This window comes from Nomascus leucogenys, chromosome 2 (genome assembly GCF_006542625.1).
Source record: "Nomascus leucogenys isolate Asia chromosome 2, Asia_NLE_v1, whole genome shotgun sequence".
NCBI classification, from domain to species: domain Eukaryota; kingdom Metazoa; phylum Chordata; class Mammalia; order Primates; family Hylobatidae; genus Nomascus; species Nomascus leucogenys.
This window is the reverse complement of record NC_044382.1, coordinates 141,532,328-141,559,779: the sequence shown is the minus strand read 5'-3', so window position 1 is coordinate 141,559,779 and position 27,452 is coordinate 141,532,328. Positions and strand designations below refer to the sequence as shown.

Genomic DNA, 27,452 nt, shown 5'->3' with positions numbered 1-27,452 from the left:
TCCCATCACTGATTTAACAAGACCTAGAAATGCTTCATCCTTTTCAGGTGCCTGGGCTCTGCCCTGTTATTTGTAAGGGGGAATTTGTTTTTTTTTTTTTGAAACAGAGTCTTGGCCGGGCGTGGTGGCTCACGCCTGTAATCCCAGCACTTTGAGAGGCCGAGGCGGGCGGATCACAAGGTCAGGAGATCGAGACCATCCTGGCTAACACAGTGAAACCCCGTCTCTACTAAAAATACAAAAAAAATTAGCCGGGCGTGGTGGCGGGCCCCTGTAGTCCCAGCTACTCAGAGGCTGAGGCAGGAGAATGGTGTGAACCCGGGAGGCAGAGCTCGCAGTGAGCCAAGATCGCGCCACTGCACTCCAGCCTGAGCAAGAGCAAGACTCTGTCTCAAAAAAAAAAAGAAGAAAGAAACAGAGTCTCACCGTATCACGCAGGCTGGAGTGCAGTCATGCAATCTCAGCTCACTGCAACCTCCGCCTCCCGGGCTCAAGCAATTCTCCTGCCTCAGCCTCCTGAGGAGCTAGGATTACAGGTGCCTGCCACCACGCCCGGCTAATTTTTGTATTTTTAGTAGAGACGGGGTTTCACCCTGTTGGCCAGGCTGGTCTCGAACTCCTGACCTCGTTATCCACCCACTAGGGCCCCCCAAAGTGCTGGGATTACAGGCGTGAGCCACCGCGCCTGGCCGGATTTTTTATTTTTTTTTTTTTTGAGACGGAGTCTCGCTCTGCTGCCCAGGCTGGAGTGCGGTGGTACGATCTCGGCTCACTGCAAGCTCCGCCTCCCGGGTTCACTCCATTCTCCTGCCTCAGCCTCCACAGTAGCTGGGACTACAGGCGCCCCCCACCACGCCTGGCTAATTTTTTTGTATTTTTAGTAGAGACGGAGTTTCACTGTGTTAGCCAGGATGATTTCGATCTTCTGACCTCGTGATCCGCCCACCTCGGCCTCCCAAAGTGCTAGGATTACAGGCGTGAGCCACCGCGCCCGGCCCTGGCCGGAAATATCTTATTTGTTGAAACGTATCATGTCTTTATCTGGACCTGCTATGAAGCCTGCGCCTCTGGGCCTAGGCTAGGGCAGGGAATGCGCAGGAGGAGGGGAAAAGCTGCGGACCCAGCTCCTAAGGCCACCTGGTCTCTCCGCTCTTCCCAGTTGGGACACTGCACCGGCTGGCTGTGTCATACAGGTGCCGTGGCCTTGGGAAGGGTTCGGATTCCAAGTCACCTCGCCGAAAGGATGCCCCCGAGAGTGAGGAAGGCCAAAATTAAGATTCGACTTCCTTCACTGGGGCCTTTGTCCTCCCAGGAGCCCCCCCTTCTCTGGGGATTTGGGGTGGGGTGGGGTACAACGTTCATATGTAGTCAGATGAGAGGTGACTCTGCCAGCGCCCTTTAACATCCCCGGCTAAAAGTTGCGCCTCTCAGAGTCCCAGCCCACCTGGGCCCTCCTGCCCCGCCCTCGGCCGGCGCCCCTCCCCCGAGGCGTGGCCCCTCGGTCTAGGGTGGGCCAACCGGCTCCTTCCTTCCCCCACCGCGCTAGCTCCCGCCGGCCACCCCGGGACCGCAGCCACGTCTGAAAGCGCCTCATTGTGTGCGCTCGGGCGGGCTACACCGGGCAGCGCCGAGGGTTGCTGGCCGGCGCGCAGGGAGTACAGGGCACAGGCCGCAGTGCCGCGTCCCAGAGGGAGCTCTGCGCCGGGTCCTTCCCTGTGGTAGCCCCAGGACACCCCCATCCTCAACATCCCATTCTGGGACTCCTGCCCTGTTCCCAGATTCGTTCTGCCTCGAGTCTCCAGGAGCTTCCAGTGGCTTGGTCACGCCCGACTCCCGTCCATGCCTCTTAGAGCCCCTTTCCCGGCCTCCCCGGGTGTCCCTTAATAGTCTTGGGACCTTAAGGAGCAAGTGAGACCCTGCGGACCCTCCCAGTGAAGAGAAAGAGCTGGCTGTTCGGTGGAACTTGGAAGAGACGACGTCTGGTAGATTTGCTGAGCCCAGGAAGAGAAGCGTCCTTCTCCCTGCCGCTCCAGGTCGGACAGACACGCCAAGCTTTGAGGTACTTTGGTTCTTCATTCTCCACGGGAGATGTCCCCACACTCGGTTGGGCTGGGGGCCGGGGCAGTGGCCCAGCTGTGACGCTCCTCTGTCCTGCGCCGGGGACCTGGGTTGGCGGGAAGAGCTGGGGGTGGCTTTTCCATCAGCAACGTGGAAAGTTCATCTCCCCTGCTAGCGCTGGTTTGAAAGTGTCTTGCTGGGGCTTCGGCTGCGCAGGGGAATCCCCACTGCGAGGGGAGAACCCCTTTTGTCTCGATACTTGAGTTTCAAAGGACATGACTTTCAAAAGCTCTCCAAGGGCTTTTTCCATAGAATTATTGAGAAACAGTAGCTTGGCGGGTTAATTTGGAGCCAGACCCAGGGGAACTGGAGTCCTACGTCACTGCTTCTGACGGCTTCATCTTGTGCTTCAGGACAGGCCCTCTGGGCCTCAGGACAGGTGCCTAGCAAATGTTGACTTTCTCCTTCCTCTTTCACAGAGGCAAGGCAGTCAAGTTTCCCATTTTTGAGGATGGGAAAACTGAGGCCTGAAGAGCAGAAAGGACTTGGCTGACTTAAACCCACAAGCGAGTGGGCCGAGTACCAGGGCCTCTGAGGGTGCTGTGCTGCTGGGGAAGCTGGGGCTGGGCTCCTCTCCAGCCTAGGAGGCCGGAACTTTTCTGGGTTTGTTCTACAAACAGAGTCAATTGGAGCATAGAGAGCCAGACAGTGACTTGCTCTAAGTCACACCCCTCACTGGTAGTAGAGACAGGATTTGAACCCAATCCGGCTTCAGAAGCCAAGCTTCTAAGGCCAGGCACAGTGGCTCACGCCTGGAATTCCAACACTTTGGGAGGCCGAGGCAGGTGGATCACCTGAGGTCAGGAGTTCAAGACCAGCCTCGCCAACATGGTGAAACCCCATCTCTACTAAAAATACACAAATTAGCTGGGCATGGTGGCGAGTGCCTGTAATCCCAGCTACTTGGGAGGCTGAGGCAGAAGAATCACTTGAACCCAGGAGCGGAGGTTGAAGTGAGCCGAGATTGCGGTACTTCACTCCAGTCTGGGCAACAGCGAGACTCCGTTTCACAAAGAAAAAGCCAGGCCTCAAGCCATGACTTTCCAGCGTCTTCTGTTTTGTTTGCCCTTGTGGGGCCCCTGCCTGTGCCTGCCACATTCTGTTGCTGGGGCACTGGGGCACCTGAATCTGGTACAGCCATTGTCCTTGGGTTTTCCTCATTCAGAGACTTTCCCTTGGATTCATAGAATATGTGTGGCCCAGGAAGATTCCTAAGCAAATACTCAGAAGTGCACTATGCGCCAGACGTTGTTCTGCTTTACAGATATCCACTCACTCACTCTCTCAATCAAGCCCATGAGTTGGGTTATATTGTTTCCCCCACTTTACAGATTTTTTTTTTTTTTTTTTTGAGATGGAGTCTCGCTCTGTCACCGAGGCTCGAGTGCAGTGAAAGTGACACAATCTCGGCTCACCGCAACCTCTCCGCATCCCAGGTTCAAGCGATTCTCCTGCCTCAAGACTCCTGAGTAGCTGGGATTACAGGCGCCGGCTACCACACCAGGCTAATTTTTGCATTTTTAGTAAAGACGGAGTTTCACCATGTTGGTTAGGCTGGTCTCGAACTCCTGACCTCGTGATCTGCCCTCCTCAGCCTCGCAAAGTGCTGGGATTACAGGTGTGAACCACCGCACCTGACCTTCCAGATTTTTTTTTAACCAAGCAGGCAAGGAGGGAAGTAACTTGCACAAGATCACGCAGTAAATGGTCAAGTGGGATTCACACTCTTAACCTCAGTGTTCTGTACCTACTGTCTTTAATGAGACAGCCACCATTCTGCTTCTAGTGTCTTGGGCGGGGAGATGGGTCCAGAAATACATGAACAAGATTGTTCTGGGTAGTGATAATAGTATTAATAATAATTTCTCACTATCGCCTATTAGTCAATATTGAAATATACCTGATTACCTCTAGGGTATCTCCTGGCAGATGTTTTTTTCAAATCAGAATTCAAACAAGGTCCACATGTTGCATTTGACTATGTGTTTTTTGTTTTTTGTTTTTGTTTTTGTTTGAGATGGAGTCTTGCTCTGTCGCCCAGACTGCAGTGCAGTGGCATGATCTCAGCTCACTGCAGCCTCGGACTCCTGGGCTCCAGTGATTCTCCTGCCTCAGCCTCCCAGGTAGCTAGGATTACAAGCACGTGCCACCACACCTGGCTACTTTTTGTGTATTTAGTAAAGACGGGGTTTCACCATGTTTGGCCAGGCTGGTCTCCAACTCCTGACCTCAGGTGATCTGCCTGTCTTGGCCTCCCAGAGTGCTGGGATTATAGGCGTGAGCCACCGCGCCCGGCCCTGAGTTATTTTCTTATAAAATAGTCTCTTCCTTTTTCTATGTCATTGATTTGGAAGAATGATTTACTTTTAAAAAATAAGGTAATTAAAATAAATGGTTAATAAACCAGAGAACATTCCAGATTATCTCTGTAATGAGAGGGCTCTGTCAATACTTAGGGAAACAGGCAACTGTGCTAAAAGCACAATCCCACTCCTTACTCTGCGTGTTTTGCTGCACAGAAGTGGGGAACCCTCAGACTTTATGGCCTCCAGCTGTAAGGTACTACAATTTAGACCAAGTCAGGTGCTGTGCGAAGTGCCGAAGTGCCGTGTGAGAATCCCTAAAGCTCCCAGCCAAGGAAAAGGGTTTGTGTGTTGCTATCTGCTTATCTGCTCTGAAATGCCCCAGGGCGGTGGCTCTGAGCCAGGGAGGCTTGAGGCTCCTTTCCCAGGCTAATTAGAATTCATTTCCCAGTAGATTTTGAAGGCAGATCTGTTTTCTCCATCAGCATCTGGGCCTTGCAGTCCCAGCCCCCTGCCTCTGGGGGATGCCATGCAGCTGCATCACCAGGACTGGCAGAGATGGCAGATATGGCCAGGGCTTGGGGGCCAGGCACAGCTTCAGCCACAGCCTGGCCCAGCCCACAGTCCTGGGGTTGAGAGTGTGCTTGGGGGCTCTGACACCTTTTAGTGCAGAGCGGGTCATTCATGCCGGTGGCCTTTTCTGGCTAACTGGGTACTCAGGTCAGCTGGGAGATGGTTTTGCAGGCACCTGTCTCTGTGCAGTGATAGCTGGAGAAAGACAAACTCCATCTAAGCCTCCTTTAACCAACTAGAAATTTCTGATTTTATCATTCTGATAAAAGTCTGATGTAGAGTATCTGTAAAATGCAGCAAAGCACTAATAAGAAAATAAATTACCGGCTGGGCGCGGTGGCTCACGCCTGTAATCCCAGCATTTTGGGAGGCTGAGGCGGGCGGATCACGAGGTCAGGAGATCGAGACCATCCTGGCTAACACGGTGAAACCCTGTCTTTACTAAAAATTACAAAAAATTAGCCAGGTGTGGCAGCGGGCACCTGTAGTCCCAGCTACTCAGGAGGCTGAGGCAGGAGAATGGCATGAACCCAGGAAGCGGAGCTTGCAGTAAGCCGAGATCGCACCACTGCACTCCAGTCTGGGCAACAGAGCAAGACTCCATCTCAAAAAATAAAAATAAAATTACCTGTAAACTGGCCATAGAAAAATAAACACCAAACTTCAGTGTGCATTTCCCGTACATTGTATTTTTTTTTTTTTTTTTTTTTTTTGTGAGACGGTGTCTGGCTCTGTCCCCTAGGCTGGAGTGCAGTGGCGCGATCTCGGCTCACTGCAAGCTCCGCCTCCCGGGTTCATGCCATTCTCCTGCCTCAGCCTCCCGAGTAGCTGGGACTACAGGCGCCCGCCACCACGCCCGGCTAATTTTTTGTATTTTTAGTAGAGACGGGGTTTCACCGTGTTAGCCAGGATGGTCTCAATCTCCTGACCTCGTGATCCGCCCGCGTCGGCCTCCCAAAGTGCTGGGATTACAGGCTTGAGCCCCCGCGCCTGGCCTGTATTTTTTTTAAATAATAGCTTTATTGAAGTAGAATTCATGTATGTTAAAGTTTGTATATATTATATATAAGTATATAATATATATAAGTATATAATATAATATATATAAGTATATAATATATTATGTATAAGTATATAATACATATATATAATATATATATGTATATAATATATTATATATAAGTATATAATACATATATATAATATATATATATATATATTTTTTTTTTAAGACAGAGTTTCACTCTTGTCACCCAGGCTGGAGTGCAGTGGCTTGATTTCAGCTCACTGCAAACTCTGCCTCCCGAGTTCAAGCAGTGCTCCTGCCTCTGCCTCCTGAGTAGCTGGGATTTCGGGTGCCTGCCACCACAACCAGCTAATTTTTTTTTTTTTTTTTTTTTTTTTTGTATTTTCAGTAGAGACGAGGCTTCATCATGTTGGCCAGGATGGCCTCAAACTCCTGACCTCAGGTGATCCACCCATTTAATCCAAAGTGCTGAGATTACATGCGTGAGCCGCTGCGTCCGGCCCAAAGTTTATATTTTAAAAGTATACAGTTCACTGGCTTATAGTATATTCAGTGTTTTCACATTGAACTTTGTAAATATCAGTACTTTATTCTTTTTTATTGCAGAGAATTGTCTGCTGTGTGGTTACACCACATTTCGTTTATCCATTCATCAACTGATAGACATTAGGGATGGCTCCACTTTTTGGCTATTATGAATAATGCTGCTGTGCAAATTCATGAGCAGGCTTTCTTGTGGGCTTGTATGTTCGGTTCTCTAGGGTGTGTACCCAGGAGTGGATGTGCTGTATCATATGGTCACTCTATTCAACCTTTTGAGAAACCACTGAATTGTTTCTTCAGGAAATGCACCACTTGACATTCCCACTTTATGAGGATCCCCACGTCTCTGTCATCTCACCAACACTTGTAATTATATATTATTTATTATAATTATCTTTTAAAAATTGTAACCTTCATGGTGGATGGAAAGTGACTTGTCATTGTGGTTTAATTTGCATTTCCCCACTGCCTAAAAATGTTGAGCATCTTTCCTTTTTTTTTCTGAGATGAAGTTTCACTCTTGTTGCCCAGACTGGAGTGCAATGGTGCCATCTCGGCTCACCACAACCTCTGCCTCCCGGGTTCAAGTGATTCTCCTGCCTCAGCCTCCCGAGTACCTGGGATTACAGGCATGCGCCAGCACGCCTGGCTAATTTTGTATTCTTAGTAGAGACGGGGTTTCTCCATGTCGGTCAGGCTGGTCTCGAACTCCCGACCTTAGGTGATCCCCCAGCCTTGGCCTCCCAAAGCACTGGGATTACAGGCGTGAGCCACTGTGCCCGCCCTGTTTTTTGAGACAAAGTCTCGCTCTTGTCCCCCAGGCTAGAATGCGATGGCACGACCTTGGCTCACTGCAACCTCTGCCTCCTGGGTTCAAGCGATTCTCCTGCCCCCTCCCCCCCCGAGTAGCTGGGATTACAGGTGCCTGCCACCACACCTGGCTAGTTTTTGGTATTTTTAATAGAGACGGAGTTTCACCATGTTGGCCAGGCTGGTCTGGAACTCCTGACCTCAGGTGATCCACACACCTCGGCCTCCCAAAGTGCTGGAATTACAGGCATGGGCCACTGCGCCTGGTCGAGCATCTTTCCATTTGTGTATCTTCTTCAGAGAAACTTCTCTCAAATCCTTTACTCATTTTAATTTTTTTCTTTATTCATTCTTAAATTTACTTATTCTTATATTTCTTAAATATGCTCATTCTTAAAAAACTAAATAGGATATTTGCCTATTTCGTGTTGATTTGTAAGAGCTCTTTTTATATTCTAGGTACAAGTCCCATTCTGTAGACATGATTTGCAACTGTTTTCTCCCATCTGTGGGTGTTCTTTGATATTTGTGTATTTTTAACACCCAGCGAACTGTGTGAAAAATACATGCACATCTAAGAACACACACAGATGGGAGAAATGTATATATGTATTTCAGCTTTGTTACTTCTGTTTTCCACTTGACACTATGTAGCGAAGAGCTCCAAGGTTACACTGCTTGGCTTCCAACTCTGACTCAGCAGCCACTGTGTAAATTCTTCAGGCAAGTCCCTTTTCTTTTTTCTTTTTTTTCTTTTTTGAGACAGAGTCTTGCTTTGTTGCCCAGGCTGGAGTGCAGTGGCACAATCTCGGCTCACTGCAACCTCCGCCTCCTGGGCTCAAGCGATTTTTCTGCCTCATCTTCACGACTAGCTGGGATTCGACTAGCTGGGATTACAGGCATGCGCCACCACACCTAGCTAATTTTTGTATTTTTAGTACAGATGGGGTTTCGTCATGTTGGCCAGGCTGGTCTCAAACTCCTGACCTCAGGTAATCCGCCCGCCTCGGCCTCCCAAAGTGCTGGGATTACAAGCATGAGTCACCATGCCCCGCCTCCCTTAATTTTTGTACGCCTCACTTTCCTCATCTATAAAATAGGGATGATCATCAGGTCCATGTCATAGGGTTGCTGTGAGGATCAAATCAGAAAATGGATGGGAAAGACTGGGCATGTAGGAAACCCTCATAGATGGTGTTTGCAGGGATTCCTTGTTCCTGCCCCCCATGAGCACTCATCTTCCATCTTTATGTTTTATGTTTTGTTTTTGGTTTTGTTTTTCTTTGAGACGAAGTTTTGCTCTTGTTGCCCAGGCTGGAGTGCAATGGGGCGATCTAGTCTCACTGCAACCTCTGCCTCCTGGGTTCAAGCGATTCTCCTGCCTCAACCTCCCAAGTACCTGGGATTACAGACCTCATGTGATCCACCCACCTCGGCCTCCCAAAGTGCTGGGATTACAGGCATGAGCCACCGCGCCTGGCCTGTTTTATGTTTTATGTTCCCTGCTTTATGTTTTGTCTCATTTTCTGTTTTCTTTCTCTCTTCTGTCTTCCTCTTTCTTTCGCTCCTTGTTAGCCTTCCCCCTTCCAAATGCGCAGGGCTCCACTAGAGCAGTTTGGCCCCAGTCGTAGCTCTTGATGCCTCAAGGCCACTGACTCCCCATTGGGTATCTGTTTTTTCCAGCCTTTGGGATTCTTTTTTTTTTTTTTTTCTTGTGATGGGGCTTTGCTCTTGTTGCCCAGGCTGGAGTGCAATGGCACATGATCTCTGCTCACTGCAACCTCCAGATCCTGGACTCAAGCAATTCTTCTGCCTCAGCCTCCGGAGTATCTGGGGTTACAAATAGGCACCTGCCATCATGGCAGCTAATTTTTGTATCTTTAGTAGAGACGGGGTTTCACCAGGTTGGCCAGGCTGGACTCGAACTCCTGACCTCAGGTGATCCACCTGCCTCGGTCTCCCAAAGTGCTGGGATTATAGAAGTGAGCCACTGTGCCCAGGTGGCTTTGGGATTCTTGAACAGGGATGGCCTCCAGCCAACTCTAAACAGAGAAATCTAAACCTGGGATCTATACGTAGTGTTACATTTTGTTCCTTTAGATTCTATGAACAGGGCTGGAACAGGCTGCTAACAAGAAGAGCTGCTGTGTCTTGTTATTTTGGTTTTGGGTTTTTTTGTTTGTTTGTTTTTTTGAGGCGGAGTGTTACTCTGTTGCCAGGCTAGAGTGCAGTGGCATGATCTGGGCTTACTACAACCTCCGCCTCCCGGGTTCCAGCGATTCTCCTGCCTCCCCCTCCCGAGTAGCTGGGATTACAGGGGCCCGCCACCACACCTGGCTAATTTTTGTATTTTTTCTTTTTTTGGAGGGCGGTGGGGGACAGAGTCTCGCTCTGTCTGTCGCCCAGGCTGGAGTGCAGTGGCGCGATCTCAGCTCACGGCAAGCTCCGCCTCCCAGAGTCATGCCATTCTCCCACCTCAGCCTCCCGAGTAGCTAGGACTACAGGCGCCCACCACCACGCCCGGCTACTTTTTTGTATTTTTAGTAGAGACAGGGTTTCACCGTGTTAGCCAAGATGATCTCGATCTCTTGACCTCGTGATCCACCCTCCTGGGCCTCCCAAAGTGCTATGATTACAGGTGTGAGGCACCGCACCTGGCCAAATTTTTGTATTTTTAGTAGAGATGGGGTTTCACCGTGTTGGTCAGGCTAGTCCCGAACTCCTGACCTCAGGTAAGTCACCTGCCTTGGCCTCCCAAAGTGCTGGTATTACAGGTGTGAGCCACCACTCCTGGCCTGGAGCTGCTGTGTCGAGGGTAGGCAGAGTTTGGCTGGAAGTGAGTGCTGCCCAGAGAGCCAGGATTTCTGGGCTACAGCTTGACTCTGCTATGGAAAACCATCCTTGGTCGGTGTCTTGCTTTTCCCATTTGCAAATCAGGCAGAACCATAGCTCCTTCCTAGGTCTCTCAGGCCAGGCCAAGAAATGGTAAGGGATGTTTAGAAGATCCTGTGACTTTAAGGTGCTCGGCAGAAAGCCATGTGGGCTATTGGGGAATTCCTCCCTCTGAATGTGGCCCACAGAGTATCTGATCGCAATGGCAAGTATTTGTTCATGTCCTCTACTCATTCATTGTTTGGGACATTCCTTGACATGACTCTTACTGTCTTCTTCAGTCAGGATTCTTTACTTTTTATTTTATTTATTTATTTATTTATTTATTTATTTTGAGACGGAGTCTTGCTCTCACCCAGGCTGGAGTGCAGTGGCACGATCTCGGCTCACTGCAAGCTCCACCTCCCGGGTTCACGCCATTCTCCTGCCTCAGCCTCTCCGAGTAGCTGGGACTACAGGCGCCCGCCACCACGCCCGGCTAATTTTTTTTTATATTTTTAGTAGAGACGGGGTTTGACCGTGGTCTCGATCTCCTGACCTCATGATCCGCCCGCCTCGGCCTCCCAAAGTGCTGGGATTACAAGCGTGAGCCACCGCGCCCGGCCCGATTCTTTACTTTTTATTGAAGTATGCCATTCTTCAGAGTACATATAATGAAAGTACTGCTTGGTGAACTTTCACAAACTGAACACACCCATGTAATTAGCACTGTCTGAGAGAACCAAAGCAGGGCCAGCCCCCGGAAGCTCTGTCCCTGCACCCTTCCCACCTCACCCCACCAAGGGTTTCACTGTCACTATCTAATCACCACCCTTGAGTGTAAGTGACAGAAGCTCATCTCCTAGGGACTTAAGCAGAAGCTGAATGCTTCCCTCAGCTGAGGGGTCCATGGGTAAGCCTTGCATAACTGGATCCAAATGCTTAGATGATGCCATCAGCTTGCCTGTGAACTTTCTCTGCTGAGATCTCTTCTGTTGTTGACTTTGCACCCAGGCAGTTTCCTCTTCCCTTGTGATCAACAAAACTCCAGAATTGCAGTTGAGCAGATGTCCCATTCCTAGGCCAACAGTTCTGTGTGGGCTGGGGGTGCAGGGTCAGTGTGAGCCTGCCTTGGGACACATGACCCTTAGGAGCCGGGAGTGGTGGATCAGCCCCATCTGAGCCACATGCACTTTTGAGTGGGTGAGGGTGGTTCCCCAGGGAAAAGCCTAGAGACTGTTATCAGAAGGAAAAGTAGGTACTGAGTGGACAGAACCAAGCATGTCCAGCGCACCTGTGCAGTGCCGAGCCTCACACTGGTCACCGGAGAACAGGTGTTCGCTTGCAAAAAACCACAATCCAAAGTTCCCAGTTGCTCACAGATAAGAAGGGAAAGCAAAGTACAATGCAGGGCAGAGTTGGGGCATGCCTTGACAGGTGCAGAGGAGGCGGCTGCAGGCGAGGCTGAAATGCCTCCCGGTGGGAGTCAGGGCTGGGCACTCAGAGCATGGGTGAGGGAGTTGGGAGAGATGGAGTTGGTTTGATGAACACTGATGATTCCCGGCTGTCTGAAGCCTGAGATATGGGAGATGAGGTTGGAAAGCTGAAGGTTACTGAAGAGGAGAATGGCAGGATCAGATGTGTCATGTAGGCACCTCTGCGGGCAACTGTACGAGATGGACTGAAGGGAGGCCAGGTGGGGACTTTGCTAGAATCCAGGAGATAAGGATGCAGCCAGGACCAGCATGACCCTCCCACGGCTGGATGTCCAGGCCATCCACTGGGACACCATCAGGTCCCTTGACCGTCACATAGCCAGATGTGTCTTCAGTGTCCCCAACTTGATTGTCAGCTCCACCAGGATCGGGATCCCGAGCTCTGGCTTTCCTGGATGAATCTTTTGCTGATCTTATCTTTTCTCTATTTTCCAACCTTTATCTGTCATTTATGTTTTTTGTTCTACTTTTCACATCTTTTAAATTTTTCTTTCAACCTTTCTAATATCTAATGCAATTAGCCCCAAGGAAAACTAAGAGAAACAAGAAAAAACAAGAAAGGAAATGTACTCTCAGTACTTCAGCTGTGGGCTGTGAGCTTCAACTGCGAGCTGGAGTGTTTTGCTGTGGTTTTAGGTTTTCGATTTTTTTTAAGAAAGAGGGTCACACTCTGTTGCCCAAGCTGGTGAGCAGTAGAACAATATAACTCACTGCAACCTTGAACTCCTGGCCTCAAGAGATCCTCCCACCTTGGCCTCCCACAGTGCTAGGATTACAGGCATGAGCCACTGTGCCTGGCCTCCAGGCATATTTTATCCTTTCTCAAGCTATGTGTAGTATTTTGACAAAAATAAATTTTTTTTAATTTTTTTATTATGCAATATTTTATTAACTATGAGAGAAGGAAATGAATTGAGTATTTAAAAAAAATTGTTTAGTTAGTTTTTTGAGATGAGGTCTCTCTGTCGCCCAGGCTGGAGTGCAGTGGCACCGTCATTATAAACAATGTCTTGTTTATAAGTTTGGGCAAATTATTTCTCTATTAGCCAGGACACACTTGAGAAGTATTTTTTTCTGGTAGTAATTTGAAGTGCTCCGTTATTCCATTCTTGTCTCTTTTGCATATGTAAACTGCTGCTGATGTCCATGGATACAGCTTGTTGCCCTCCCAGACTGGGCGGCGGGGCAGAGGCGCTCCCCACATCCCAGACGGGGCGGCCGGGCAGAGGCGCTCCTCACATCCCAGACGGGGTGGCCGGGCAGAGGCGCTCCTCACATCCCAGATGATGGGCGGCCGGGCAGAAGTGCTCCTCACATCCCAGACGGGCGGCCGGGCAGAGACGCTCCTCACTTCCCAGACCGGGTGGCCGGGCAGAGGCACACCTCACTTCCCGGATGGGGCAGCCGGGCAGAGGCGCTTCTCACCTCCCAGATGGGGCAGCCGGGCAGAGACGCTCCCCACCTCCCAGACGGGGCGGCGGCCGGGCAGGGGCTGCAATCCCAGCACCCTGGGAGGCCAAGGCAGGCGGCTGGGAGGCGGAGGCTGCAGCAAGCCGAGACCACGCCACCGCACTCCAGCCCGGGCAACACCGAGCACCGAGTGAGCGAGACTCCGTCTGTAATCCCAGCACCTTGGGAGGCCGAAGCGGGCAGATCACTCGAGGTCAGGAGTTGGAGACCAGCCTGGCCAACATGGCGAAACCCCGCCGCCACCAAAAATACAAAAACCAGCCAGGCGTGGTGGCGCGCGCCTGCATTCCCAGCCACCCGGCAGGCCGAGGCAAGAGAATCACAGGAGCCTGAGGCAGGGAGGCTGCAGCGAGCCGAGACCATGCCACTACACTCCAGCCTGGGCAACAGAGGGAGAGCGACAAGAAAGAGAGAAAGAAAGAGAGAGAGAGAGGAGTGAGAGAGAGAGAGAGAGAAAAAGAAAGAGGCCAGGCGCAGTGGCTCAAGCCTGTAATCCCAGGAATTTGGGAGGACGAGGCGGGTGGATCGCGAGGTCAGGAGATCGAGACCACCCTGGCTAACATAGTGAAACCCCGTCTCTACTAAAAATACAAAAAATTAGCTGGGCGTGGTGGCAGGCGCCTGTAGTCCCAGCTACTCAGGAGGCTGAGGCAGGAGAATGGCGTGAACCCGGGAGGCGGAGCTTGCAGTGAGCTGAGATCCTGCCACTGCACTCCAGCCTGGGCGACAGTGCGAGACTCTGTCTCAAAAAAAAAAAAGAAAAAGAAAGGGAGAGAAGGAAGGAAGGGAGGGAGGGAGGGAAGGACGGACAAAAATAAATTTTAAAAACAGTTAATGTCAAAAAAAGTTCCTGTGTCTTAAGAAGGACCGCTGCTTAGGGTGCTCCTGGGTACCAAAACAAGAAACAGAGCTTTCTATTCCCTTTATGGCCTCTTGTACTTTTTAGTTCCACCCTCCTCCTGAAAAACATATGATCATTTTCATCGTCATTATCATCACCATCATCACCATTAATTACTTGTTGGAAATTTAAAGCAGAATTGCCTATGAGGTTGGAGGGCTGGAGAGGGCATGAGAGATAGGAAAGTCACTTCCTTCTGCCTGACTGGCCTTGTGCTCTGGTGTGGGGCTGTGTACTGCCCAGGGAGTGTGGCTTCTTTTCCTGTCTTCACACATGAAACATGAGCTGGCAATGCCCTCATCTATACCTTGAGTTTTTTGTGTTTTTTTTGAGATGGAGTCTCGCTCTGTTGCCCAGGCTGGAGTATAGTGGCGCAATCTCAGCTCACTGCAACCTCTGTCTCCCAGGTTCAAATGACTCTCCTGCCTCAGCTTCCCAAGTACCTGGGACTACAGGCACTGACCACCACACCCAGCTAATTTTTGTATTTTTAGTAAAGACGGGGTTTTGCCATGTTGGCCAAGGCTGGTCTCGATCTCCTGACCTCTAGTGATCTGCCCGCCTCAGCCTCCCAAAGTGCTGGGATTACAGCTGTGAGCCACCATATGTGGCTTAGAATTTTATACAACATCTATGTGTTACCTTTTCCGAAAAGTAAACATATAATAAATATGTGCCGCTCATCAAGGGAAGACTTTCGACGGGGAGATAGGCCTTCCAGGATGGGAAAGGGCACTGGACAAAGGCTCAGGACTGCGATACCCACCACAGAGCCCTGCAGTGAGAGTCTGGTTCTTGGATTTAGTTATTTATGTTTGTTTGTTTCTTTATTTATTTACTTTTTTTTTGAGACAGAGTCTCCCTGTCGCCCAGGATGGAGTGCAGTGGCGCGATCTTGGCTCACTGCAGGCTCCGCCCCCCGGGGTTCCCGCCATTCTCCTGCCTCAGCATCCTGAGTAGCTGGGACTACAGGTGCGTGCCACCTCGCCCGGCTAATTTTTTGTATTTTTAGTAGAGACGGGGTTTCACTGTGTTAGCCAGGATGGTCTCGATCTCCTGAGCTGGTGATCTGCCCGCCTCGGCCTCCCAAAGTGCTGGGATTACAGGCGTGAGCCACCACGCCTGGCCTATTTATTTACTTTTTGAGTCAGAGTCTCGCTCTGTCACCCAGGCTGGAGTGGAGTGGCGTGATCTTGGCTCACTGCAACCTCTACCTCCCGGATTCAAGCAATTCTCCTGCCTCAGCCTCCCGAGTAGCTGGGACTACAGGCGCCTGCCACCATGCCGGGCTATTTTTGTATTTTTAGTAGAGACGGGGTTTCACCATGTTGGTCAGGCTGATCTGGAATTCCTGACCTTAGGCGATCCACCCACCTCAGCCTCCCAAAGTGCTGGGTTTACAGGCGTGAGCCACCACACACCCGGCCTAGTTATTTATTTATTTATTATTTATTTATTTTTGAGACAGGGTCTCTCTCCGTTGCCCAGGCTGGAGTGCAGTCACACAGTCTCTGCTCACTGCAACCTGTGCCTCGTAGACACAAGCAATCCTCCCACCTCGGCCTCCTGAGTAGCTGGGACTACAGGTCCGCGCTGTGGCACCAGGCTAATTTTTGTATTTTTAGTAGAGATGGGGTTTGGCCATGTTACCCAGGCTGGTCTTGAGCTTCTGGGCCCAAGCAGTTCACCCGCCTTAGCCTCCCAAAGTGCCGTAATTACAGGCATGAGGTACCGTACCTGGCTGGCTCTTGGATTTAAGCCCCTGCCCTTCCTCCTTCTTACTGGGTATTCACGTGTCTGAGCCCCACTGCTTCAATTAAAACAGACAGGGATGGTCATTTCTGCTTCCTAGGGACTTGGGATGATAGCATTTAATCATGAAGACAAAAGTACCTATCACAGGGCCTGCCTGACTTGTTCTTCCTAATGTCGAAACCTGGGCCCGAATGTCCACTGTGCTGAATGTAAGGCTCCTATCAGAACGCTCGCAGCTAGGAACTGGTCTTCTGGAGACTGTGGCATAGGATCACTCAACCACCTTCCTAGTTCTTGAGTTTCAGTAATAGGATCTCATAGCAGTTCCTGTAGTGTGTGAGTCACTTAAGAAGACCTCTGGCTTTCCTGGAACACAGGTAACAAACACCTTGGCTTGGGATCAAGATCCTCCCTACCCAGGGAAGGGCTGGGCTGGCCAGGACAACTGTGTTTGGGCCAGAGCAGCAGGGTCCTGCACTCTGCAGGGAGCAGTCACAGGTGGGAGAGGCCCACAGCCTGGGATCAGAAGTGCCAGGAGCTTAGGAACAGGAGTCCTGGGGTCCCAGCTTTCTTGCTGTCTCTCCAAGCCTTGAGTCCTTCACCTGAAACATTGACATCATCATGCCCACCTCAGTGCCCGGTGAGTTAAGTCATCCAGTGGACTTGAAGCACCTAGCACTTGTGATCATTGAAGTCAGAAAATGAGTTCCCTTCTCTTTCAGCGCCCCATTGGCAGGAAGCCAACCATCGTCAGCCCACTGGCACTGGAGGAGCGTTGATCATGTGCAGAGCAGATGAGTGGCTACTCTCCCTGTCTTCCAGGTTTTCCCAGAGTGGCTGTGGGATCTGGAGTCGGCTGGTGACAGAGCTGCTAGGCATCCTCCACCCACACCTGTTGCCTCCTGATGAGGGAAAGGGGCAGAAATGGGATCTGCTCACAAGTTAGACCCTGGTTTCTCTCAGTGTGACCTGGACAGGGGAAGGGGGAAGGCAGGGAGCAAAGGATGCAGGAGCAAGGAGACAACTTCCAGGCCCCTCCCTTCCAAAGTCACCCGGTCTTGAGATCATTGCAGAAGCAACAGGTGCAAAGAGAAGAACACTTTGGGACCTTGGAATGTGGGAGGCTGGCTCAGTGTTCCTTCCATCCTGTGAGACATGTGTGACATTTTTTTTTTTTTTTTTGAGATGGAGTTTCACCCTTATTGCCCAGTTTGGAGTGCAGTGGCATGATCTCGGCTCACCACAACCTCTGCCTTCTGAGTTCAAGTGATTTTCCTGCCTCAGCCTCCCAAGTACAGGCATGTGCCACCACACCTGGCTAATTTTGTATTTTTAGTAGAGATGGGGTTTCTTCATGTTGGTCAGGCTGGTCTCGAACTCCCGACCTCAGGTGATCCGCCTGCCTCGGCCTCCCAAAGTGCCAGGATTACCGGCATGAACCTCCGTACCCGATCTATGTGACATTCTTAAGGTCCACTAAGGGGCTGGTGGTTGGAGGCCAGAGGATGGCATGTGAGATACTGGGATTGGAAGAGTAGGTGGCCTGTGGGTGTCTCCTCTCTGGGGAGACTCCCCAGGGGGAGGGGTTCCTCCTCTCCAAACAGTAGCTCAGCACAAGGACAGTAACAGTAATGGGGGCATGTGTGTAAGGAATGCTTTCCCAGGCCCTCTCTTCATAGGTGTTTGCAGTAGCATCTCACAACAGCCCTAAGAGGTTAAATGTTGCAAATGCCATTCTACAGAAGTGGAAATCCAGCCTCAGAGAAGTTGTGTCGCTTTTGGGGCTGTCTTCCCCTGTAGAGTGTGACTCCATCGCCCTCCTGCTTTACCAGGTGCTGAGGAACCTCTAGTCATCTCCCATGGATCTGTGATCAGCGTTGCAGCTCTCCCAGCAGCTCTGGACAGTGGTGAGTCCCCTCAGTTGGCCGGGCCAGTACTCTGCTCTCACCTCTCTGCTTCTCTGGGTCCATCCGAGCTCCGCCTCAACTGGTCTCCGTGCAAACCCACAGGGTTCCAGGACACCCTCCCTCTGGAGCCCATGCTGCGTACAGCACTCCACCCCCTACTGGTGATGGCAACAATTCGTGTTCTCTGTCCACTTTATTTGTTGGCTCATTTTTTTGTTTTTGAGACAGAGTCTCGCTCTATTGCCCAGGCTGGAGTGCAGTGGCATAATCTCAGCTCATTGCAACCTCTGCCTCCTGGGTTCAAGTGATTTTCCCGTCTCAGCCTACCAAGTAGCTGAGACTACAGGCATGCACCACCATGCCCAGCTAATTTTTGTATTTTTTTTTGGTAGAGATGGGGGTTTTACCATGTTGGCCAGGTTGGTCTCGAACTCCTGACCTCAGGTGATCTCCCCACCTCAACCTCCCAAATTGCTAGGATTACAGGCATTAGCCACTGTGCCTGGCCTTATTTGCTCATTTGGATATTGTATTGTATGTTTTGAGTCAGAGTCTCACTCTGTCGCCCAAGCTGTAGTGCAGTGGCATGATTACAGCTCACTGCAACCTCAAACTCCTAGGCTCAAGCAGTCCTCCCACCTCAGCCTCCCAAGTAGCAGGGACCACAGGCGCACTCCACCACACCTGGCTTTTCTTTTTTTGTTTTTTTTAATGTTCTGTAGAGACAGGCAGGCTATCCATATGTTGCCCAGGCTGGTCTCAAACTTTTTGCCACCCACCTCAGCCTCCCAAAGTGCTGGGATTACAGGCTTGAATCATCGCATCCTGCCTATTTGCTTATTTTCTTTTCTTTTTTTTTTTTGGAATGAAGTTTCACTCTTGTTGCCCAGGCTGGAGTGCAATGGCACGATCTCATCTCACTACATCCTCTGCCTCCCGGGTTCAAGCGATTCTCCTGCCTCAGCCTCCTGAGTAGCTGGGGATTGCAGGTGCCCACTACCATGGCCGGCTGATTTTTGTATACTTAGTAGAGACAAGGTTTCACCATGTTGACCAAGCTGGTCTTGAACTTCTGACCTCAGGTGATCCACCCGCCTCGGCCTCTCAAAGTGCTGGGATTACAGGCGTGAGCCACCACACCCGGCGTCTATTTGCTTATTTTCAATAAGAAAAGTTATTTTCCATAAGAAAAGTTATACCTGTCTATTTAAAAAAAAATCATACACTGCAGAAGCACACACTGTAGCAAGGGCACTCTTCAGTTAGGGACATTACTACGTGTCCCTCCTGTCCATCCAGGATATTCAAACATGTTCCCATTTTCCAATAATCCACCCAAACCCTGTATTATGTGCTGGTATCATCCCCCTTTTACAGATGGGTAAACTGAGTCACGGGACGATCCAGTATTTGGTTTAAGATCACAGGCTATGTATGTCAGTGTAGTGTGGGAAGTTAAAAAAGGAAAAAGATCACAGACTGCGGAGTGGAAGAGCCTCAGGGAGCCCGGCGGTGCGGTGACATCCACCAGAGCGCCCATCAGTTCAACACCCTAAAAGAGTTTCCTAACAGGAATTCTTAAGCAAAAGACAGGAATTCCGTTTGAAATATATTTCCCTCTCCAAATAGACAACGGTAATGTGGGTAGGTAACTAAGAAGGTAGGACTCACATGTAGAAGAAGGTAGGACTCACATGTAGACAGATTTCCAACCGCTTTCTGCATTTGTACTTTTGCTCTCAGCTAGACTGGATCCTGAGTTATGTCTTAAGGCCACATTTCCAGGAGAGCTCCCCACTGAGGCCATCATGTTCATGGGAGGCTCGGGTCTGGTGGTCGAATCTGCTCCCTGCGGGCACTGGGCAGTGGGGTACGGGATGGGCGTGCAGGCTGCAGCCCCTAACCGCTGCGCTCTCCTCCCTAAGGCCCCCAGCAGTCAGCATGTGGCTGCCGCGCGTCTCCAGCACAGCAGTGACCGCGCTCCTCCTGGCGCAGACCTTCCTGCTCCTCTTTCTGGTTTCCCGGCCAGGGCCCTCGTCCCCAGCTGGCCACAAGGAGCGTGTGCATGTGCTGGTGCTGTCCTCGTGGCGCTCGGGCTCGTCCTTCGTGGGCCAACTCTTCAACCAGCACCCCGACGTCTTCTACCTAATGGAGCCCGCGTGGCACGTGTGGACCACCCTGTCGCAGGGCAGCGCCGCAACGCTGCACATGGCCGTGCGCGACCTGGTGCGCTCCGTCTTCCTTTGCGACATGGACGTGTTTGATGCCTATCTGCCTTGGCGCCGCAACCTGTCCGACCTCTTCCAGTGGGCCGTGAGCCGTGCACTGTGCTCGCCACCTGCCTGCAGTGCCTTTCCCCGAGGCGCCATCAGCAGCGAGGCCGTGTGCAAGCCACTGTGCGCGCGGCAGCCCTTCAGCCTGGCCCGGGAGGCCTGCCGCTCCTACAGCCACGTGGTGCTCAAGGAGGTGCGCTTCTTCAACCTGCAGGTGCTCTACCCGCTGCTCAGCGACCCCGCGCTCAACCTGCGCATCGTGCACCTGGTGCGCGACCCACGGGCCGTGCTGCGCTCCCGGGAGCAGACAGCCAAGGCTCTGGCGCGTGATAACGGCATCGTGCTGGGCACCAACGGCACGTGGGTGGAGGCCGACCCCGGACTGCGCGTGGTGCGCGAGGTGTGCCGTAGCCACGTACGCATCGCCGAGGCTGCCACACTCAAGCCGCCACCCTTTCTGCGCGGCCGCTACCGCCTGGTGCGCTTCGAGGACCTGGCGCGGGAGCCGCTGGCAGAAATCCGTGCGCTCTACGCCTTCACTGGGCTGAGTCTCACGCCACAGCTCGAGGCCTGGATCCATAACATCACCCACGGATCTGGACCTGGTGCGCGCCGCGAAGCCTTCAAGACTTCGTCCAGGAATGCGCTCAACGTCTCCCAGGCCTGGCGCCATGCGCTGCCCTTTGCCAAGATCCGCCGCGTGCAGGAACTGTGCGCTGGTGCCCTGCAGCTGCTGGGCTACCGGCCTGTATACTCTGAGGACGAGCAGCACAACCTCGCTCTTGATCTGGTGCTGCCACGAGGCCTGAACGGCTTCACTTGGGCATCGTCCACTGCCTCGCACCCCCGTCATTAGTGGAGGCCACAATTGTAGCGGGCGCTAGGCCTGGGAGGAGAGTGCATGGTGCAGAGGGGGCTGGGGTGCACGGAGAAGCAGGTCCCTATATTGACCAAGGAGTTTGTGGTACCCTCCCCCCAAAGTAGGCAAGGACTGCACGTTTCTTTCTTTCTTGATTCTTGGTTTTCCTTTGAGTCCTCTAGAGCTGCCTTCTCATCAGGTGCACTCATCATGGAAAGTAACTCTTGCCCCGCCTCCTCTGGGCACAGGGTGTGCGTTCAGATAACTTGGCTCCTACTCAAGGGCTTTCTTCCCCTTTAACTCTCTCCTTCTGGGGACACATCCTGCAGCAGCTGAGGGGGTGCCCTAGCACTGGCTGGGAGTGGAGAGGCTGTGGTGATCTGGCTCCAGAGGTCTGTGCATCACATACACATGCACACATGGCAAAACTTGGAAGTGAAAGGACTTGTGTGAAATCCCATGGTGAGAAGGAGGATGAAGGGAGGAGAGAGCTTTTGCTCTGGGGCTCCAGTGGGTAGGAGAGGACCTGCCTCCTGGGTGAGAAGGGTCAGATTTTCCCATTTTAGTTGCTTTAGGGAAGAGCAAGCAGAGTCATGACCAGGGACACAGCTGAGAGATAGAGGAGGCTGTGAATGCTGAGACCAGAGCTTATCATCCTGGACAAGCCTGGAAGGAGGCAATAAGTGGGAAAGGTAGGAGGAGAGAAGGCTGGGGAGGGCTGGGCAGCAAGCCAGGCACAGTGAGTGGCAGAGCAAGAGGGGAAAGCAGGATCAGTGCCTGGAAGGCAGGTGTGCCCGTCAGGGGGGAGTGGAACTCATCAGGCTTGCCGAGAGGTTGAAAGGGAAATGGCTGTGGGCTGGAACTGTCTTCCCTTGGTCCTTCTGGGCCAGGCCTTGGAGGAAAGCAGAAGATGATCCCTGCCTGTGAGCCACACCTCTTAGCTCTGGGGGCAAAGGGGCTTAGTAAAGGAATGCTTGATGTGTAGAGGGTTTAGTCCCGAGCTCGGGAAATGAGAGCCAGTAAGTGTCCAGTACGTGTTTAAAAGAAAAGCTCACGGAACCTCTGGAAAGGACAGGGAAGTTGAGTTAGCCACATAAATGAACCCAAGTCACATTGGAACACAGAGCTGGTCTGGGAACTGTGTTGGCTGCCACCAGAACTTCTGACCTTGTTACTTGTGAAATGAGGTAGTTTCCCTCACGCTTGCCATCAGCTACCAGGAGGGACGCTGGTGGTCACTAGCTTCTGATCCTTATCCTGGGTGTGGCCACAGATTGGGGGAACCTGGATTGTGGAGTCACATACTCCCTGCAAAGCAAGCAGGGCAAGGGAGTTCTGGCATTTTTTGCTTTACGTAGAGGGAGAAGAGGCACATTAGCCGTGAAGCTGAAGCTCATTTTAGGTTCCTTCCAGCTTTAGAAGCTTCAGCCAAATGAAACTTGAATCTGTCTCTTGTGACAATAATAGGAAGAAGGTATTTAAAACCCCAGATTTATGAATGTGTACTACGTGGCTTAGAGAATGTCTTTGTTCTTGTTCAGGTGGTTATAACAAAATACCTTAAGAGTGGGTAACTTGGCTGGATGCAGTGGCTCATGCCTGTAATCCCAGCACTGTGGGAGGCCGAGGTGGGTGAATCACCAGAGGTCAGGCATTCAAGAACAGCTTGGCCAACATGGCGAAGCCCCTCCTCTACTAAAAATACAAAATTAGCGAGGCGTGGTGGCATATACCTGTAATCCCAGCTACTCGGGAAGCTGAGGCAGGAGAATCGCTTGAACCCAGGAGGCGGAGGTTGCAGTGAGACAAGATCATGCCATTGCACTCCAGCCTGGGTGACAGAGCAAGACTCCATCTCAAAAAAAAAAAAAAAAAAAAAGACCGAGTTACTTATAAACAAATGTTTTTCTCACGAGTCTGGAGACTGGGAAGTCCAAGATCAAGCCACCAGTGTTTTCTGATGAGGGCCCACTTTTTCACAGACAGTGCCTTCTAGCTGTGTCCTCTTATGGTAGAAGATGGGAGGCAGCTCTCCAGGGCCATTTTTGGTTGTTTGTTTGAGATGGAGTCTGGCTCTGTCACCCAGGCTGGAGTGCAGTGGCACAATCTCGGCTCACTGCAACCTCTGCCTCTCTCTGCCTCCTGGGTTCAAGCAATTCTCCTGCCTCAGCCTCCTGAAGAGCTGGGACTACAGGCATGCACCACCATGCCCAGCTAATTTTTGTATTTTTGTAGACACTGGGTTTCACAGTATTGGCCAGGTTGGTCTCAAACTCCTGACCTCAAGTGATCTGCCCACCTCAGCCTCCCAAAGTGCTGGGATTACAGGCATGAGCCACTGTACCCAGTCTCCAGGTCCTTTTAAAGAATGTCACTAATCCCATTCTTGAGGTCTCCACCCTCATTATCTAATCACCTCCCAAAGCCTCCACCTCCCTACACCATCATATTGTGGGTTAAGATGTCAACCACAAGCCAGGCGTTGTGGCTCATGCCTGTAATCCCAGCATTTTGGAAGGCTGAGGCAGGTGGATCACTTGAGGTCAGGAGTTTGAGACCAGCCTGGCAACATGGTGAAACCCCATCTCTACTAAAAATAAAAAAAATTAGCCGGGTGTGGTGGTGCACACCTCTAATTCCAGCTACTCAGGAGACTGAGGCAGGAGAATCCCTTGAATCCAGGACGCGGAGAGTGCAGTGAGCTGAGATAATGCCACTGCACTCCAGCCTGGACAACAGCATCCCCAACAAGCTTCATTTGCCCCTGTTTAGGTCACAAGTTTTATTGATGGCTGCAATTAATGGCCTCTTTGTATCCAAGTCCTTTGCTGTATGACCCATCCATTCTCCCCTGACTCCCAAGGTGTCAGGACATGCTTGACTGGCTCCTGAATTTGCTCTCTGCACGTTGGCAGTACAGTCAACCCTCACAGTGAACTCAGGTCAGCTTTCAGGACAAAGAAAGTGGCCTGGCTGACTAGGCACAGTGAAGCCAAGGCCGGGTAGGTACATACTTGTGCTGATCACGTATGTCTTATATCTCTGTGAGAGTGCAGTCCCAATAGGAAGGTTTAATCACTGGGGACTGCCCAATGCTGTGACAGGGCACAGAGCTCTGGGTTGCTGTGGGGGTGACTGCATTGACCACTGTTAGTGGTTTGCTGTATTGACACTCTGGGCTGTGTAACCATGGCTCGTGCCATCAAGAAGTGGAGTCTGTTTCTCCACCTCTGAATCCAGGCTGGTCCTGTGACTTGCTTTGTCCTGTAGACGAGTGTAGTGCAACTTCCTGTGAGCCAGTTTCAAGCATAGGCCTTGGAGGCAAAGCTTTACCTCCACCTGTCTTAGGTTTTCAGCTGGGGCTCTGCTATGGTTTGATTGTGTCTCCCAAAGTTGGAACCTTGAGCCCCAGTGTTGTGAGGTGGGGCTTAATAAAAAGTAATTAGGCCATGCGGGTTATGCCCTTGTGAATGGGTAGATAACATTATTTCTGGGCCCAGGCGTGGTAGCTCATGTCTGTAATCCCAGCATTTTGGGAGGTTGAGGTGTGCAGATTACTTGAGGTCAGGAGTTTGAGACCAGCCTGGCCAACAAGGTAAAACACCATTTCTACTCAAAATACAAAAATTAGCCAGGTGTGGTGGCTCATGCCTCTAATGCCAGCTACGTGGGAGGCTGAGACAGGAGAATCGCTTGAACCCAGGAGGCAGAGATTGCAGTGAGCTGAGATCGCACCACTGTACTCCAGCCTGGGCAACAAAGCAAGACTCTGTCTTTAAAAAAACCACCATTATTTCAGGAGTGAGTTGGTTATCCTGAGAGTGGTGCCTTTTAAATGAAGGAGTTCATTCTTTCTGTGTCTTTCTCTCGCCCTCACTTTGCCCTTCTGCCATATGATGTCTTCCATCGTGCTAGGACACAGCAAGAAGGCTCTCGCTAGATGCTGGCTCCTTGATCTTGGGCTTCCCAGCCTCCAGAACTGTAAGCCAATACACTTCTATTTATTATATATGACCCTTGCTGGGTTCAGTGGCTCACGCCTGTAATCCCAATAATTTGCAAGGCTGAGGCAGGAGGATCACTTGAGACCAGGCATTCAAGACCAGTCTGGGCAACATAGTGAGACCCCATCTCTACAAAGTTAAAAATATTAGCAGGGCATGGTGTCGTGCACCTGTAGTCCTAGCTACTTGGGAGGCTGAGTTGGGAGGATTGCTTGACCCCAGGAGGTTGAGGCTACATGGAACCATGATCATGCCAGTGCACTCCAGCCTGGGTGACAGAGCAAGACACCTATCTCAAATGACCCCATCTGAGGTATTGTTATAGCAAAACAAAACAGATTAAGAGAGACTTTTTAATGAAAAGACAGATGCACAAAGAAAAACAATGTTTTTGTTTTTGTTTTTTTGAGGTAGAGTCTTGCTCTCGTCCCCCAGGCTGGGGTGCAGTGGCGCCATCTTGGCTCACTGCAACCTCCGCCTCCCAGTTTCAAGAGATTCTCCTGCCTCAGCCTCCCGGGTAGCTGGGATTACAGGTGTACACCACCACGCCCGGCTAATTTTTTTGTATTTTTAGTAGAGATGGGGTTTCACCATGTCGATCAGACTGGGCTGGAACTCCTGACCTCAGGTGATCCACCTGCCTTGGCCTCCCAAAGTGCTAGGATTACAGGCTTGAGCCACTGCACCCGGTGAAAAAGTTTGTTAACACAGGCAGTCAACATCACTCAGGATAAGCCTCAAAGAAAAGTAACAAAGCGATGGCTTGGAACACTGTCTTACACAGCATTTTTTAAAAAGACAATAAATTTTTAGAGATATGACGACCAAGGACAACAATTTTAGGCTTCCAAAGGTGTTAAACTATGGGATGGTAAATATCCAAGACGAAGCTGATGCAACAGGATTTGTCTGCAGCAGCCTCTGGTACCGCCTCTGAGTTAAGGGTTGTCTCCAGTGATGGAGAATTTATATTGTGCCTTTAGGCAGAAAAGGGGAGGGAAATCTGACCTTTTCCTGCACTTTCTACTTCTTAATTGCCTTCAGCTGAAAATCTTTTTTTATGTGAAAAAGGCATAATCTGAGCTGACGCCTGTGCTTTCCTCCACCTGAAGAGAACCTGCGTGCTGCTCCTTTGCTTCGGACCGCCACCTCTGCCCGGGAGAAAGCCCAGGCCAGCCTGCTGGACAAGCAGGGACCGTGAGAAGGAGAGTTCAGGTGTCCCAATCCAGGCCATCCTAGACCAGCCAGCCCCTCATGAGCCCCATCTGATCAGCACGCAGCCATTTTGGCTACCTTCTGCTGGCCAAAGGGAGTCGCAGGGTTCACCCAGATTCAGAGGTGGGGAAACTGAGTCCACCACTTGAGAAGAGTAGCTATAGAGACATATGAGCGAGACCAGCTGAGCCCAGCACTGCGGCCAAGTCGAAGACTTTAGGAGCAATAAAAGTGCTTATTGTGTTTCAGTCATTTGAGTCTTGCGGTGGTTTGTTACGTAGCATTGCCTAACCAAGACACTTGAGAATGGAGGGCTCCTGGCACCTGCAGCTTCCAATTTCCACCAGGGTCCAGGCCCCCTCCCTGCTGGTAGGGCTGTAATTAGTCTCTCCCCCTTACCTGTAGGCCCTGTGATGCAGCTGGAAGTGTCTAGGCCCAGCAGTCACCCACAATTAGGGGCAGGCATGCTTGCTGCCTCTGTGTGGCTGTGGGATCTCAGGAGGGGCAATCAAAGCACTAGATGGGCTTATGGGTGCATAGGAACAGTGTTGCCTGGAATAGGTCAGAGAACCCACCCACTCTCAAGAGGCTGTTGGGGAATCAGTGGTGGGCCTTATTTTTGTTATTTTGCAATCAAGAAGATGTATTATCCACATCAACACTGTGTCAACTCGTCATGGCCACCACAGACCCTGTGTCCCCTAGCTTTGCCTTTGATGTGCCTTTGTCACCCACTCCTACAGACCGCGGTCCCCAGCGCCACAACTGCCCCATCACCTCTACAGGGTTAAATCAATTGTTTTAATTTTTGCCTACCTGATGGGTGAAAAATGTTACTTGATGTTTTAATCTGCACTTCTTTAATTCCTGGGGCAGCTGAACATCTTTTCATGCTTATTAATCAACTGTATTCCTTTTTTATTGTTCAAGGCCTTTGCCCATGTTGCTGTTGACTTGCTGCAGCCTCTTTTGAGTATGCTGTTATTTTTGTTGTGCCAATGGTTTCTCCTAGCTTGTCATCTGTTTTTTTGTTGTTGTTGTTTTGTTTTGTTAACTTTATGGCATTTTCCCCTCAGCCTTCTTAAAAAAAAGAAGCTTCATTGAGCTATAATTGATATACAACATCACATAAAGTGTAAAGTTTGATTAAACATTTGTATATACCTGTGAAATCAAATCACCACCTCATCACAAATTCCAAAAAGTTTCACCTAGTTTATCATATTGTTGGATGTGAATCCTTTCCTTATGGCCAGTGGATTTTGTGTCTTGTCCAAACGACTTTGTCCTCCTACAGTGATAAAAATGGTCTTCACGCTTGCTTCCA

General features: G+C 50.9%; 1 protein-coding gene across 1 annotated transcript; it reads left to right on the top strand.

Annotated features, from left to right (window-relative positions):
* Nucleotides 1-1,563: 1,563 nt before the first annotated feature.
* On the top strand, nucleotides 1,564-27,452 carry CHST6 (carbohydrate sulfotransferase 6). The gene is made up of 4 exons (XM_003259965.4): nucleotides 1,564-2,059; nucleotides 17,700-17,774; nucleotides 19,700-24,887; nucleotides 25,982-27,452. The coding sequence occupies exon 3, from the start codon at nucleotides 19,716-19,718 to the stop codon at nucleotides 20,901-20,903; it is 1,188 nt and encodes a 395-aa protein (XP_003260013.1). The 5' UTR covers nucleotides 1,564-2,059; nucleotides 17,700-17,774; nucleotides 19,700-19,715; the 3' UTR covers nucleotides 20,904-24,887; nucleotides 25,982-27,452.